General features: G+C 44.6%; 1 protein-coding gene across 1 annotated transcript in view; it reads right to left on the reverse strand.

Moving 5' to 3' along the window:
• Positions 1 to 17246, reverse strand: part of SEL1L3 (SEL1L family member 3) — a 100442-nt gene that overhangs the window by 71210 nt on the left and 11986 nt on the right. Inside the window, exons 2-6 of the mRNA XM_080796119.1 lie at positions 15855 to 16425; positions 5319 to 5445; positions 3564 to 3685; positions 3053 to 3168; positions 241 to 299 (exon numbers count right to left, since the gene is read on the reverse strand). Coding sequence (XP_080652245.1) covers positions 241 to 299; positions 3053 to 3168; positions 3564 to 3685; positions 5319 to 5445; positions 15855 to 16425 — 995 coding nt within the window. The remainder of the gene's footprint in view (positions 1 to 240; positions 300 to 3052; positions 3169 to 3563; positions 3686 to 5318; positions 5446 to 15854; positions 16426 to 17246) is intronic.

The following is a 17246-nucleotide window of genomic DNA, read 5'->3' on the forward strand; positions in this document are numbered from 1 at the left end:
ATCTGGAGAGAGGAATAGTTCCTCTTGTTTAGAAAAAATGTTGTGGGGGAAGAGAGGGGAGTTTGCAGATGGAAAAAAAAAAAGTGCAAAGACTGAGCTATAGGGCAGACGCGACACAGGCCATGCTCAAGAGCTGAATAAGGAAGTGTGGGAAGAACATTAGGATTGAGGGCTAATGTTAGAAGATTTCCTAATCCTTATGCAACATCATGCTGAATAAAAAGAAAATATTGCCCTTACCTAATGGTCTGATTATGATAGCTTTTCAAATCCTGTCCGAGGCTGGTGGTGACTACAATCTGTGTGGGAGAAATACACAAGATCAGTTAGGCCCCAACACCTCACAGCATAAATACAGTCCTGGGTATTAATTGCGCATAAAATGGGCTGCGTAGTCTCTCACCTGATCCATTTCTGCAGAAATAAAATGAATACTTTACTAGCCCTGTGTATATTTTAAGATTAAAGAAATTTAATTTCTCCAAATGACTTCACATCATAACCATATCCATCACACAGTTTCCCCCAGTGGGGTTCAGATACTTCCAAGCTACAAGCCATGGTTTTGCTTGGTGTACTTGTGCTCAAACGTTTGTTGCACAGGAAGAGAAGGAAATGCGTAAGATACTACAAGGGGTTTATGAAATTTTCCTTTGATTCCATGAGAGCCTTAGGGGGAGAAACAAGTGGGTGCTGAGCGTTCCTCACGCACTGCTGTCCCCCACTCTCTCTCCCTAAGCGCAGAGAATCGTCACTGTCGTTTCAACAGTGACAATGTTTTTGTTGATAATGTTGTGAGCTGTCACGCATTCTTCGTGTGTCTTGGACAGCTACTACAACATAAGCCCCTGGAGCTAAGGAGCTCCTTCTGCCCCCAACCCCCAGTGCAAGCACAGAGCCAGGGTTTAGGAAACATGTGCTGAGCTAATGAGGGTCTCGGAGGTATGGCTACAACACTGTGTCTATGAGAGACAAACTAACACATAAAAACCAACCCAATTCTCCATATGCAGCACGTTGGCTCAGAGAAGAAAATGACTCCAGTCAGTCGTTTCTCTAAACCAGCCACCGGCTTTAAGTCCCTGGTCCATTTAGTCCAAACAATGAGGATGGCTGTCCCACCAGAGTGGCGGATGTCATGTGGAAAAACAATAATACTATTTTGGGGACTTGCAGATATATTAGGAAGATGAGATAGGATGGAAAATAAAGTAGGACAAAAGGCAAAAGTCTACCAAAAACAAAAAAAACCACCCAGACCTAGTTCTTTTTTCTTTCCTCCCCATCTGGTCTTTCTAATCCTTACCCCATCATGTACTCTGCTAAATTAAATTCATCTCCTTAATTAAAGGACTACTTTGATTTGCTCTACTCTGGCTCAAAAATCTTCCATGATGCCCTGCCACCTTGGGAATGGAAATCCAGATTTCTTGATATTCAAGATTGTCGACATTCTAGCCCTACAGACATCTTTTTTTCCTCCTATTAGTTTTTTTTTAAATTTATTTATTTGATAGACAGAGATCACAAGTAGTCAGAGAGGCAGGCAGAGAGACAGAGGAGGAAGCAGGCTCCCTGCTGAGCAGAGAGCCTGATGCGGGGCTCGATCCCAGGACCCTGGGATCATGACCTGAGCCGAAAGCAGAGGCTTTAACCCACTGAGCCACCCAGGCGCCCCTCTCCTATTAGTTTTCTACAGGCTGCCAATTTCTACTCCAACCTGGTTTATCTGCTAACCCCCGATGATGTGCTACAATGTTCCCTCCCCTCCCCTCCAACTCAATTCCACGCAATCCGTAGGAACCTTCTCTGTGAAACCTTCCCCGAGCATCCCAGTGTGAAGCGCTACCTCTCTTCCCTGAGTTAATATGAATCATTTGGTAATTAAGCTCTCCTTATGACATCCCTTCACCTGCTTAATGCTTCTCCCTTAAACAGTCGGTAAGCTCCGTGAGCAAAGAGCCTTGCATACATAAGGTGCAAAATAAATCTGTGATTTGAGACCCATTTAAGTGACACAGAGTACTGAGCTGACCTTCACCTCAGGAGCAAGCAGCAACCAAGCTCTAATGCCATCTTAGTCCTTATATAAATGGAAAGCTGGACCACAGACCAGAGCTAGGTCACCTCACATTGTTAAGGAAACCAACAATCACACAAAAAAATTCCAGCTAACCTTTTACAGATTCTTCTTAGGGAGGCAACAAGGATTGACCTGATTTCTTGTCTCTCTGGGAAAAGAAAATGTGATGAACCTGAACACCAAGGGAAGCCTGTGTATTATCTAATACATGAGACAAACAACACGTCTCTTCCATTTCTGTTACTGGAAAATCACAAATCAATAAGAAAAGCTGATGAGGAAGTAAAGTAGTGAGAAAAAAAGTAGCACATTGGCATCAAGTATATCAAGAAATGGAATGGTCTTCAATTATAACAACAGATTTGCCATAATCCATAAAATCTACGTTATGAGAGTTTGAAACAGTTATGTGCACTGTTTTATAGTACAAAGTAGATAAACCCCCTCTGTCCCACCAGAACGATCACTTAGGTTTGTTGGTTATTATTTGTTTAATGCCAAACGTCAGCAGTTGTGTAACTGCCAAAAACAGTCAAGCCATTTCTTGGCTGAACTAACTAATAAATTTCCTGTAAAAAAAAGAAAAGGCATAGATCTGATAACAGTGTATAAACATGACCGATGTTATTTTAACATTTATCTCCACAAAGCCTATCTCCCTTGAGAGAGGGGGAAAAAAAAACAAAAACTGAATTGCTCAGATAATTGTGAATACAGAGCAACTATATTATTTACTCATTCACAATACGGTCGAAAGAAGCACTTTGGAAGTTAATTAAATGGGATGGGATTCTATCAAAATCAGAAAAAAAATAAAATAAACTTCCATCTATAAAAGTTTGATTGAAGAAGTGTAGAGTTGTAAAGAGCTTATCCTTTAGCACACATTTGCTCCCACAGACATCCCTGCTCCCTGCCTTTACTGCAGTGCCTAAGATGAAGGGTTTCACGGAGCGTGCACACAGATACCTGGCCTCCGTTAAAAGAGATATCCAGTCGAAACCACTCCTTCAGAGGCATGGTGAATTTCGTTTTCACGGCAAGATCTTCTCCTTTGACAAGATGCATCTGAATATGCAAGTGGCCTACACGGAAAATTAAAACTCGTGAGAAATGACAAAAAAAAAAAAAAAAACAACCAAACAAAAACAAACAAAACAAAAACTTAGGAAGGCATGAAGTGACTGCACGTTTTTGACAATTGGCCTAAGGAGCTCTACAGTCAGAACATGGGCCTTCTCCCTGCAAACACGAACAAAGCAAACAAAAGACCACACAAGTGAATTCCTTTGTAAAGAAGACATGTGTTTTAAGCTTCCAGGAAAAAAAGAGGTTCCTGGGAAGCTGCATTTGAAAATCATCGCTCTCACTGAACCGCCACGTTGACGGTATCTTCCTTAATTCCCGACACACCTGCCGAGAGAGCACAAGGAAACCACGATATCAGTTTATCAGTTTAAAGGTTCCGTTTCATACTCACCCTCTTCAGTAAGAAATACAGACGGTGTGCCATACATCTCATTAGAATCAACAAAGTACAGAATCCCACAGAGATTGGCTTTGCAATAATGGAGTAAATAAAGCCACAATGAAACAGTGAACCTACAAGAGTGAGGAGAGAAAAAAAAAATCTGCAGATTGATATCATCCAAGAACAGGTAATTATAGTTAACAATGACCAAGTAAATTGCTTTCTTTCCAATGAAGGCATGAATTTGCCTTCATGTTCATCATGGGAGATCAGCTTGCAAAGCTTGATTTTTGAGACAAAGGAGGTAGTTACTGTAACTGCGAAAGACAGGAGTTAAAAATCATTGTACAAAACGAGCAGATATTGTGCCTTGCACCAAAAACTCTGTTTCTGTGCCTTTTGGAGAATCTCACATGCTTGCCATCTAAATTCTTGATTAAGGTTTAGAAAGTCAGACATAAAATAAAAATCTGGATTTTAATAAGAGGTGATCTGATAAGCTATTCTAATTTCAATGATTAAAAGAAAAAAACATAATTAGGCTTTTTTGAGCAATTTTGTTTCCTTCCAAGATAAAAGCCTTAAGGTAGAAAAGTGTCATAATCTGCAAATGGCATCGCTATATGTTAATTGGGACACGTAGATACTATTTTAATGCATACATTAGGTTGTTCAGGATCACAGTTCCGGCTGACCCATATGGAACAACTAATCTAATTGTTCCATTTCTGGACCAGGGCTATTTTAGTTGAAAAAAAGTATTGTACATCTGTGATTTGTGGGGTGAGAATAAAATAACAGTAGTCAACTTAACTAGGACACATTTAGCCAAGATGTGTGATCCATCCATCACTCAGCAAATATTAGCTCAACACTTGCTTGACACCACACGTTGTCTTAGTGACCAGCAGTTCCAAGATGGGGAGCTGAGAGTAATTGCATTTTGCAGGCAAAATAGGAATCAAGGTCAAAACAAATGCACAGAGTTCTCACCATGACCCCAGTAAGCAATTCACAGTTTGGGCTAACGTGGCCGTGGCCCCAGGTTCTTTGGGGATATATCCAAACAAGTCCTTTAGAATTTTCTGGGCTTTCTAATCTGGCCTCAGAATCAGTTGGTAAGATATGCAAACAGATGGTGCCACACAGCTCCCTCCTGACCCACCCAGCTGAGCAAGCTCATGAAGATAAGTTATTACAAGGAAGCTTAGCAAGAACATACGCTCAGTAAAGTGACTCAAGATCTTTCTACAGCCAGCAGCACGGGAAGAATTAAATCACTCTGCTAAATCCATCCAGTCTGAGGTGAACCAGGAACTGTTTTCAGCATCTTCAATTCAGCAAAAGAAAAAAATATATATATCTGGGTTTTGCTGAAATCAATGGAGATCAGAAGTTGTGAGATTTCAAGCAGCTCATCCAATCTTTCAAGACCAAAAGAGCAAAGTGAAGGCAGCAGTGGGCGCTGGCTGTGGCTGGCTGCACCCGAAAACTTGCAAGGCCTCAAGCTCCCACACCTTGCTCCCCTGTTCGTGTCATTCCTGGGACCGACACAGAAAGTCCAAGCCAAACTGAGGACTGCTAGCGGCAAGAATAATTCAAGAACGCTTTGGGCCAAAAATTCTGTCCAAGCTGTGTGGATCTCCACATTTTCCCGAAACATATTACCAAGGTGTGACCTTCTAAGGGATTCCACGATCCTGCCTGGTCTTCAGATTAAACAGAGGACCGCCCCACCAGCCCCCATCACCCGCCCATTCTTACACGGGGTAATCTATCCGCTGACGTCGGGTGGCCTCCAGCTCTCGGTTGCGAAACCTCGGAAACTTCTTCACAATGCCTGTGTTTTCTCCACTGGAGGCATAAAGAAAGCCCAGGAGGGTGACCACATCTGCGAACAGCAAGACAGCTGCCTTTCAGTTATCTCCAGAAAAGCGCTGCTTCCCAAATCACATTCTTCCCGGAACCCTCTGCCTAACTCCCATCAAACAAGAAAGCGTCTGAAAATATTAGCAAACGTTTACTGAACACTGATGATATGCTGAGTGCCTGCTAAGCCCTTTATAGAGAGCGGTCTCAATCCGTGTTCACAGCAACTGTGTAAAGGAGATTGTAGTGTGAGTCCCAATCTACAGATGAAGAGCCCAAAGCTTAGAGGTAAGATAACTAACTCCCATGAGGTCACAGCTAATGAGAGTAGAGCCAGATTTGACGTCCAAGCTCGGGTTCTAGGTCCTTAACCATTTCACATGCCGCCCTTCCAAGGCTAAGGAAAACATTCAGAATTTGTGCAACAATAGTAACAATTATCATGTGAGTAGCCCTCCATACCATCCACACCGCTATAAATAGATCTATATCTCATTTAACTAGCTAGCTACCTAGAAAGAGATTCATGTAATCCTCATTCTCATCCTCATTATTATTCCCATTCTGCAGATGAGGAAATGGAGGCATAGCTGCCAAAATGGTAGCTAATGTTTATATAACACAAAATATGCCAGGCAATGTGCTAAGCATATCATTCCAAGGAGCAATCTCACTTAATTTCACAACCATCTATGAAATGGGTGCTATTATTATCCCCATTTAACTGATGAGAAAACTGAGCCCTAGAGAACATTAAGTAATAAGAGATGGAGCTGGAACGCAAACTCAGGCAGTTTGGTTTCAGAATCCATGCTTTTAGAAGTGCACAGGTTTTTTTCCTTCTGTGCAGACTTTCCAGTATACTCCACATACTACCCTAGGCAAAATGACCATCCAAGCCCCTTAAAACTAGGGAGTCTTCCACTTTATTTAGCAAATGTGGGAGAATTCTGTGGCCCTAGAGAAGATAGGGTGTCCTTAATAAGTCTTAAAAGGAGAACTGACTTATCTCATTTATATTTAATATCTAGTGCTTTAAAGGAGGCCAGAATGATATTTTTTTTTAATTTTCCATACTCATCCCCCTTCAAAGAAAAAAAAATCACTGAATTCAACTGAGGAATAAAGAACCTTTTTCTCTTTCTTAAAATGCTCTTTGGTTTAAATGTCTGTGATTAAATGGTAGAATTCATCTATTTTCCTGGGCTTCTCGGAAAGGGAAGAGTTAACTTCTGTGGAAGTCACCGAACGCCTCTATTGGCACAAATTATGGGAGCCTCAGCCTGGGATACTAGAGACTCCAGCTCTCATTCCTCAATGGAGAAAAATGTCTTATAAAGAGAGGTACCTCTGGTTCATTAAAACTTAGAAATCACAAGAGCAAAGTGTTCATAATCTCAGACCCTGTGTGTATACCTAATAGAATTAAATAAACTAGAGCCAAATTGTCCCCAGTGTCCACAAATCTCCCTGTTTGGTGAGAGGTAGAGAGGCATTTGGAAATTCAGAAGGATAGAGCTATCGATTCCAAAAGAAACAATGCAAACTTTTTTTTCCCTTTACAACTTGAGCTCAATTTGGGGACACTAGTCTTGCTGATCTATTATGTGGATGGGTAGAGGGGATTAGAAATGGAAATACTGCAAGGGTGTCTTTGGAATCCAGAGAGAAAATCACCATGCAGTTGCTGTCAGCCCAACCTTAGTTTGGCTTCCACTGTGTGGACTGGAACATAAAAGACCAGATGGCCACGGTAGCCCCCTAGGAGGCCTTCTGCTAGTGATTGCTGGTGAGTTACCTAGTGTGCAGTAGAAACATTTATCAAAAGGAGCAGGATTTGATTCTGTCCAACCTGACTTTAGGAAAAGGAGGCTTCATAAAGAGGTTTCCAAAGTGAAAGGAGTTAAAAGTCAATGCTGATGAGCCTCTCCTTTATCCAGGGATCAAAGTAAATCGGGTTGAGCAGGAGAACTTGCAGCAAAAGATGTGGAAGGAAAAAAATCTTAGACTGAAAGATCTAAGATAAATTTTACAAAAACACATACCTTTTGTACCCAACAAAACCAAAGCGGCGGTGGCTTTCTTGTAAAATCTGCAGCTTGAATAGTTCTATGATTTGGAGTTCTACAGCAATTTTTCCTTCAGTATAATATTGCCTTTCCATTTAGGTTAGAAATAATAAGAATGAAATTTCAGAGCAGGAAAGGATGTTAGAATTCAGCTAGCCCGGGATAACATAGAGGCTTGTTTTCTATTAAATAATTGTGGCTGCTTGGAGCACCATGCTTGATTAGTGATGGCTGTCATGGGCACTAGAATGGGGAGTTAACAGCACCAGTGTCATTCCTCATGAAAGAATTTACAGGTAGAAAAACTTAAGTCCAAAGTTTAGGTCCAAAGAGGTTAAGAGACTTGCCCAGTTTCCTCTAGAATGTAAGCCCCAAGAAAACAGGGACATTACTTCACTCATTATCCCATCCCTCGAGCACAGAGCAGTGCCCAACACTTGACAGAGTCTCCACAAATATTGAGGGAATGAATGAGTGAATGATTGAATGAATGCTCGAAGGAACAAATGGGCACACTATGGCCACGTCAGGATCTGAACCTGCCTCTCTCTTGCTCAACTCTTTTCACAACTCTGTAATGTGTCCCATGCTGCCCAAATCAGATCACAGTCTCTCTTCCTTCAGATGCTTCTCTCAAATCCATTTCTCTGGCTAACTTTGAATGAAGAAGTTAGGTAGGAAAAAGTCATCATGACAACAAACATAAAATACCAGGAAGATAGTTCAGATTTAGAACCCACCGCCTTGCTTGACTATTCTTGTTTGTTTTGTTTCCTTAAATTTTAGAGCAAGAAGAGCATTAAATTTTGTATGGCACAAACTCTCTCATTTGGAGACAAGAACAATGTTAGTGTCTCACTGAAGGTTGCATGGCTAATAAGAGATGCAGGAATGAGTCAAAGCTGATCTCCCACTAAAAACCAATGGACTTCTTATTAAACCACATCACATCTCCCAGGTCTTCCCAAAGAGATGGGTGCTGCCTTGACCCTCCAGGACTCCACAACCACTACCCATCCTGGCTCTCCTTCAGGGTGGAAAGGCCTCCTGCACCATCCTGTTTCAGCACTATGGCTAGCGCCTACAGAGCCTGACCAGGAGACCCTGTCTAATAATTGGTTGTTAAATACTTTGAACGTCACCACCGAGCATGGTGGCCGGGGTCAGTCATGTAGCCCATTCTCCAGGTCCGCAGGGTGATCAGAGCTCTGACATGGACACCTGCTCTGGAGACAGTCCCATGTCCATGTAACAAAACCCTACTCGGGACATGCTTCAAACACAACCACAATGGTGCAGCTGAGACCTCAGCCCATTTGGGGAGAAGAGACAGTCTTGAGGCAGAAAGTAACTCTAAGTCTGTAAGTGGAAACAGGAGGAAAAGAAGTTAAGATGTTCTAACCTGGAGAAGGAAAGAGTGCAGGTAACTCTACAATGCTTTCCAAATGCAAGACATTAAAAGGCAGGAGTGTTCAGGTGTTTCATTTTCTTTAAAACCAAAGCCTGAGAACTAAAACTCAATTTTCTAGCAAGTATGATTTAGGTCAGAACTTCCCTCCAAAGGATACCAGGCAGTGAAGTGGGCGAGTAAGGAAGTCAGTGGAATATTCAATAGTAGGAGTGTTAAAAATAAAATAAATTTCACTCCCAGTAATTTACCCTGCGAATATACTCGTAGGTGTACACCAAGATACATGTACAGGGATGTTCGGTGAAACCTTGTTGCTAATAGTAAAAGACTAAAAATGACCTGCATGACCATCAGCAGGGGACAGGTGAGATAAATTACGGGCTGTCAGGCAACAGGAAGCTAAGCAGCTACTGAAAAGAACGAGGTCGGGTGGCAGACGCTGCTAGGGGGAAATCTCTGCCGTATTGCTAATGAGTGCGGGACAGAGTTTTAGGGTCTTCCCATGTGTGTACGAAGATCGGGGCTCTCAACTTAAGGCTTATAGGAGCAGAGAACATTTCTGGGAGGAAACGCAAGAAACCAGTGTGAGTGCGTTTGCCTCTGGGAAAAGGATGAGAACACAGGGTGAGTGGGAGCTCACTCTTCCTCCAATCTCTTTTTCACTCTATGGTTTTTTTGTTTTGTTTTGTTTTGGTTTTGGTTTTGGTTTGTTTTTGGTTTTTTTTTTTACGAGGCACAGGTATTCCTTTTTAGGCTAAAAGCGCAGAGAACAAGGTCTGAGCATTCCCGTGCAGGCCGCGGGCAGGAGCCAGCCACATTCAGAGGCCTTCCCAGCCCTGGGCTCTGCGGCTATTTAATCTGCTTCAAAGAGACAAAGTCCAGTGGGTGAGGAAAACAGGATGATTCACATCAGTAAAAATTCAGCTTAAAAAAAGTGTATTCCTTTCTAATTTAGAACCTGGGTTAGGGCTGTATTAGCATATTTCAGAGAGGCGGCATAGCAAAGTTTGGACTCCCGCGAAACAAGCTGAGCCTTGGTTTTTCTCTCCTGAAAAGAAAGGATGAGAATAATACCCTTTCCCATGGGACTATTACGAGGATTAAATGAGACAATGTGCACAGAAAAAGTGTTCTGAAAATCATAAAGGGCCACGCAGATGCGAGGCATTAATTGGTGTTATTACTGAGAAATTGAGACCACCGTGATTAACTGGAGGGAAAAAAAGAACTAAGGCTCTTTCTCTCTCTCTTTTAATGAAAGTGCTAAATGCATTGTTCCCATAGTTATAAACAGTATCATCATGACATTGACTTAAATAGTCTCACGGTATCCACTGGTATTTTCACAGAGACAGGTAAAGCCTGGTTCCCCTATCTGACTCAGCCCTTCCATGACTTTGTTGTAATGGAATTTTGTTATAAGAAATCATACTTCTAATCCACTGGATTTGAAGATGAGAATGGATTTTTGGCGAAAGGAAGAAAGAGTGGAAAAGAAGGAAGCTGCCATGTTCCCCAGTTGCTGACCTAAGCTGGAAGCTCAGAAGTTTTAATACAGGGCAGAATGTTTAATACACCTCCGCATGGCATTTCAGAGACTTCAAAGGGTGGCCCCCTTCCTGCTTTTCCAGTCTGATTTCCTGAATCGCCCAGCTCACACCTGAGAGTCTACCTGGGTGAAAAAACACAGAACATGAAGTTTCTACTCGGCATTTCCACCATGTGGCAGACACTGGTAATCGATCTGCCTGCCACTCTTTCTCACTAGGCACAGACTCAGCCTCAGAATCTTTCTCAACACCACGTTCTAGGTGGCCACCCCAATCCCTCCTAGCTGGAATGTAAGATGGAACCTATTTGCCACCCCTCCCATCAAGAGATGCAAGCTCATCACCATTCTGCCATTCAGCTGCATTTTCTCCTCTGTGTGCTGTGGTTCATGCCTTCCCTTCCACCTGGATGCCGTTCCCGTACTCCTTTCCTGACTCTGAAAACTCTACTCATCCTTCAAGTCTCTGTTCAAAAGTCAGCTCCTCTGTGAAAAAAGCAAAGCTCGGAACACATAAAGACTGCTCCGTAACATCTTTCAACTAATGAAGGACTTCAAGTAAATAAATAAATAGCTTCATGACATCCTTCAGCAGCATAGGCTAATAGTGACATGTGGGGTTTGGGAACCAGACTACCTGGGTTCAAATCTCAGCTCTATCATGAAGAGCTGTGTGACCTTAGACCAGTCAATCTCCCTCTCTGAGTCAGTAGCCCTCTCTGTAAATATGATAGTAAGGCACTGGGCAGATTAAATGAGATACACAGAGCACTTAGCCCAGAGCCTAACACATGGTGAGCACTCAGAAACGGAATGTAGCTGTTATTATTGGCAGCTGGCTTTCCCTCCCCCATAAGCACCTAAAGACAGAGGGGACCATGTCTGCATCTACCAGCCTCCAGACTCTAAAGAAATTGATACATAGTAGATGCTCAATGTTCTTCGTTTAGTTGATTTAAACATGATACACATGGCATGGAGAGACAGGTACCAACAGAGGGCTAGGGGAGGCTAGAGGGTAGAGAGTTAATTTCTGATTGTGGGGATGAGAAAAGAAAGAAGAGAAGAGAAGAGAGGAGAGGAGAGGAGAGGAGAGGAGAGGAGAGGAGATAAGGCAAGGTAAGGTAAGGTTAAGGAAAGGAAAGGGGTGAGCAGCGAAGAGTGGAAATTTGAGCCAGCTACCAAAATATGGGCATGATTTTGCCACGTGGTGAGGCAGTGGGGAAGGCTATCCCTTGTAAAAGGAATTGATTAAGTCAAGGTAGGGTACGGGCAATCCCAGACTCAAACTCTGAGGGCAGGTCAAAGGTAGGCTTGTGTGTGGTTGCAAAGGAGAATCACTGAGCATGAGACAGCATCCTTAACCAGCACAGCCCAGATGGGCTGTTCCCAGGCAGCTGTGGTGTGCATGTGTGAGCCTTGGGAAGGCACGCAGCTACCCCCTACCCCAGTGTGCTCTCTAATGTGGCAACATAGCTGTGTGGGGATGGCCTCGTGTGACGGTCACATGCAGGCATATGAGAAAAAGGTCCTTGCCCCTTGGCTGAGAGCATTCATCACTCAATTCACGAAGAGTCACTGCATGCCTGCTGTGTGGTAGGGGCTGCAGTGCTGGGCATTGCACAAAACAAGGCAGGACCCTGGCATCATGGAGCTTGCATACTGGCCCAGAGACATGCAACTGGCAACAAAGCAACGATGCATATTTAATTACGCTGTCTGGGGACGATAAGGCTATGCAGGAAAATAAAGACAGATGACAAGGGGGTGGGAATGGCAGGGGTGGGGCTGCCATCTGAGATAAAGTAGTCAGAGAAGTCTTCTCTTCTGAGATGACGTTAGCCCAGAGGCATGACATCAGTGAGCAAGCTGTGAGGGGAAGGGAGCAGTCACAGAAATGTCCCAAGATGAGAAAGAACTTGTCAGCATGAGAAGAAGCTGGAAGGCCCATGTGGCTGGAGCAGGTAGACAAAGAGGAGCATGGCAGGAGATGTGGTAGGATAGAGGACAGGGACCCCTGGTACAGGCCATGGTAAGGATCATGGGGGGGGGGGCAGGGGCTCTTCCTCACGGCAGTGGGAGGAACCACCTCCAGGGGGTAGGATAAATGGGACCTGTCTGCACTGGCTGCCCTGTGGGGTGTGAGGACAAAGCTGGGGGGGGGGCGCTTGCAGGCTGTGACATCCACCAGTATGACAGCAATCCGCGCGGTGAGGAATGACTGAATGTGCAACGTCGTCTGAAGATGGAGGCCGCTGGACCCGCTGACCTCTCACGGGAGGACAGGCAGGGGGAGCCGCCCAGGTGGGCCTAGGCTTGTTGCCTGTGTGGTGGATTTCTTTTTCTCGTTGAGCTCATGCGTGAGTCAGGCACACGGGGAACTGGTGAGGGACAACTGCTGATGCCCGGTCCCTTTCCCCCAGGAAAGTTCAGCAGCAGGTGCCCACGTGCCCAGAATGCAGCAGGAACAGGTGCACCAAAGGGACACATGGCCAAGCCTGGACACACACGTGTCCTAAAAGGACCTGCTGACTTCTGATCTGGGGTACATTTTCTCAGCAGGGCCAGACAAGGGTCTGCCGCATGTGCACCAAAAATCAGACCAACGACCTGGCCTGGCACAGTCCTGGCAAAGGAGATAAAGGGCCGGGTGTGAGGGCGAGGGTCGTGTCTGGGTGCACTCAGCTATCCCCTTGGGAGCCTTTGGCGGAGGGGCACTCTAACAATACTCACAGAACAGCCCTGGGCATGGAGACTTTGGCTCTCTCTCTCTTTATAAAGGAAAAAAGAAAATGAAAGCAAGTCGGACGTGGAGCCCTCGTAGGACACCAGGCACTTGACACAGAAAACGTTCCCCCACACCCCACACTGGCGCTGGCTGCAGACTGCAAGGGGACCGGGCATGAAAGGCGCCACCCTGGCTCCCTAATGCCATCTTGTTGTTCTGACTTGACTCTTGTTCATCAAGAGCCGAACAGAGAAGCTCCTGCTAAGAGTGAGCCAGAGGCCTGGCCCCCTTCCATCGCTCAGCCGTATCCAGAACAAAGGTCGTGGACACTTTCCATAGGGCTGCTGCACACGCTCTTTTGATTCCTCTTTTAAAGAGAGGGAGAGGAAATGTTCCCCTTTTTGGTGACCATATCACAGCCACGCAAACAGGGCTGGCTTTCAGAGTGCATGGAGCACCCCAGCCCCCATTTTGGGTGACGTGAATGATCAGAGAAGGCTTTCCTCGGCATTATGCTTTTATTAGCTTGGTTCTCACCCCAAAAGTAACGCTCGGGGAAGGTGGGGAGAAAAAATCCCACCGCACTATGCTGAAGCTCGGTGAATAGGGAAAGAACAACAAAAGAAAGGAAAGGTGGTTCGCATTTTAAGGGTATGTGCAGGGCACCCTAAGACCTCAGCCAGTTCATAAACGACTTCATTTGAAAACTTCCAGCTTGCAATTTAGTCATTCTTCAATGAGAAATATGTGATTTGCCACACACGAAATGGAATCATTACACCCTGACGAAATCGAAGGCAAATCAAAACTGGCTGTATGTGCCTTGTGCTTCCTTCGTCTTAATAAATGAGGTCTCCCTGTGGAAGGCATTCCAGAAAGATGCCAGCATGGGGTTCCTCCTGGAAGAGGGATGTACACCGACCATCAAAACGCTGGCAGCTCGAAGGTTTCAGACATTTAATTGACTGCCCCACCCTACCAGCAACCCACATACACACAGAAAAGGAACCTGCCTTCTCCCTCTCCATTATCTGTATTTAAAGCCCCACACAAACATAGAATACGCCAGCCACAGAACAAGGCTATTCAGACCAAATGCAAGGTAAGAGTGCATAGAACTACACAAACACAAAAGCACATAAAAACTGGTGAATTCTGCATAAGGTCTGCAGTCTAGTTCAAAGGTACTAGGTCAGTGTCACTTTCGTGGTCTTGCTAGTGAGCTACAGTTATGAAAGACCTCACCATTAGGGGAAGCTGGGGGAAGGATCCACAGGACTCTCTCCAATTTTTTCAACTTCTTGCAAATCTATTTTTTTTTTTTTGTAATGCCACATGCATTCATTCCATGGCAAGTGGTCTGTGACCAACTGCAATATATGGTTAAACAGATTCTCAAAACGCCCGACAGATACAGGACTGTTTTGGGGTGGTCCCGGGAAATATTTGTTGCCATTGTTTTCTCAGTGTTCTTAAGTCATCTTGCCCCAAAGCAGTCCTCTTAAAGACCATGATGGGTTAGGCACCTACCGCGGATGGGTCTGCTATCCCAGACCTATGGGGGCTGAGTCGCAGTTACTCAAGTTAGAAAACCTACCAGCTCTGCCGCTGCTCCAGAGATCCTGGAGCTTAAAGATGTATCAGGGTCATGGGAGTGTGTTTAAAGTGCTGGTTTCAGGGCCCTGCACTCCACAGAACCTGACCGAGTAGGATATGGATGGGGACTGGGAATCTGCATTGACAACAAGAGCCTCACCTGATTCTGTCTCAGCTGGTCCTGGAGCTACACCTCAGGAAACACTGTCAGATGCTGGGTGAATGCCTGGGAGCATGGCCAGGTTAGCTCCCCATCGCTAGATCAGCAGAAGAGCCAGCAGGCCCTCAGCATCCACATAGGAAGATGCCCTTCATACCAATGGAGAGAACTAAGAGCACACAAGCCAGAGACCTCAAGCCCCGGTGCTTAAGGAAGGGCACAGGGACCTCCTGCATGGGTCCTTTGGTGGCTGTAACCATGTGGCTTTTAGGATAAGATGCAGAATTTGGACTCTGTCAGCATCGTGGCTACTTTTTGCTGAGTGCTGATCATGTCTTAAGCAATTACATCTCATTTAATTTTCACAACATGGCTCTGAGGGAATTGTTATTTATCATCCCCATTTTACAGATCCAAAAACTGAGGCTCCTAGAATGCCAAGGCAGAAAGTGGCAGAGTCAAGAGTTGAACCCAGGGGCTCTGGGCTGAAAACTACCGTGGGATAACACCTTTGGCACAAAGGTGTCTCTTGTTCTCATCTCCTCTGGGTCAAAACACTCCACTTAAAAATAACTGACGCTCAAAGGATTCATGAAGGGAGAGGGGTAGAAGATTTTCCCAGTGTCTGTTTCAGTGGCATTAACACTCCTTTCCAACTTCGAAACCAAATCTCTCAAGGGCCCCCGGTGACCTCTGTGACTCTCCCATGCAGCCTACTCTCTTCTATTATTTCTTCGCTCATCACCTTTTTACCTCCGATCCCCCTTCTCCCCAGAGTCCTAAACTACAGAATCGGTGTACCCGCCATTCCCCGCCCCTTCCTCACGGCCAGCGTAAAAACCTTCTCCTGCCATCCTCTCACGATACAAGCTATCTGAAGAAATGAGCATTAGGTCCCTGGCAAGGCAAATGACCTACCATTTTCAAGAGGACACTGGGGGATCTTGTTTGCCCAAAGGTTCCAAATATAATCCATGTTCCACTCAAGGCACACTTGATGATCTTTGAAAGGGCGTTCGAAAGGTGGGACCGTCTTCAGCAGAGTATAATTCTTCGCTACAGCATGTAGCAAATTTTCCTCCCATTTAACATTCAAGTCTCCGCCACTGTATTTGTGAGTAATCCAGGCGCGTAGTATCACCGCGGATACCGAAATGGAGTGTCTGATGAAATAATCATCTCTATAAACCATGATGCTTGGAAATTTCACATGTACTATTTGTGTCCTGCTGGTGTGAAGATGCTTCTCATTCTTCCACCTCTTTTTGTACACAGGGATGCTACTTCTGAACTCAGATGAAACAACCGCTTCCAGATTGACAACACAAGGCTGAGAGCATAAATACTCAACTGAGACTTCAGAAACATTGCGGACATTCCCTTCAAAGACAGTGAAATAAATAAAGTCTTTGTAAGCCACACTCTGCTCGGCTTTGGGGGTCACCGACGTCGTCAGGGAAGTCTGCCTGCCCAAAGATGGCACAACATTCTGAAAAGGGAGAAAAAAAAAAAAAGGAAGGAAGGAAGAAAGAAAGAAAGGGGTATAGAAAGTTTAAAAATCATCACATTAACAGATATGCGAATCATTTCCTTTTTTCTACAAAAAGCACTGAATGTGGAACATAAAAGACGGCAAAACCACTCCCAAACAATTAGAGAAAAACCAACACACACACACACACGCACACAAATGAAGATTAGGCCACATTTAAGTATCTCCCCAGACTCAGTAGCATCTGCTGATCAAAATGGGCCTTTCAAAGCTACGTGGCAATCATTCCAGAGTTGGTTTCCAAATGGAGGAGCTAGTTCACAACAAATCCAGGAGCGGTGAGCCTGCCTTAGCGTGAAAAAGAGAGGAGCCAGCTTCAGACATTTCCAGACCATTGTCCTGACTTCAAACGGTGACACATGCAGCCAAATCAAAGTGTGGGAGAAGAGTTCAAAGTGCACCCAAGAGGGAACATGACGGGGATGCCAACCTGGCCCCTTTTTCTCCCGTAAGTTCTGAACCAGGACAAGCACGCATGATGGATGGACCAGCAGGAGTTTCCACTGCTCCAAATCACACACAGGCAGGCTTGGACCACAGACTGTGTCGTCTGATTCTTTCACCATGGATGGGGCCACATGGGCCAAGAAAGATTTTATCTGTGTGTTGATTTCTCTCGTTCTTTAAATACAAAGACCTCTTAATACAGACATTCCTTGCAGAAGAATTCTTGGAAGTTGGTCATGAGATCAAGGCAATGTTTTGAGCATAAGATACTGATATATGGGTGCGAAGAGTTCTTCTAAATATAACTTTGT

The sequence above is a fragment of the Martes martes genome (genome assembly GCF_963455335.1).
Source record: "Martes martes genome assembly, chromosome: 2".
Lineage (NCBI taxonomy): Eukaryota > Metazoa > Chordata > Mammalia > Carnivora > Mustelidae > Martes > Martes martes.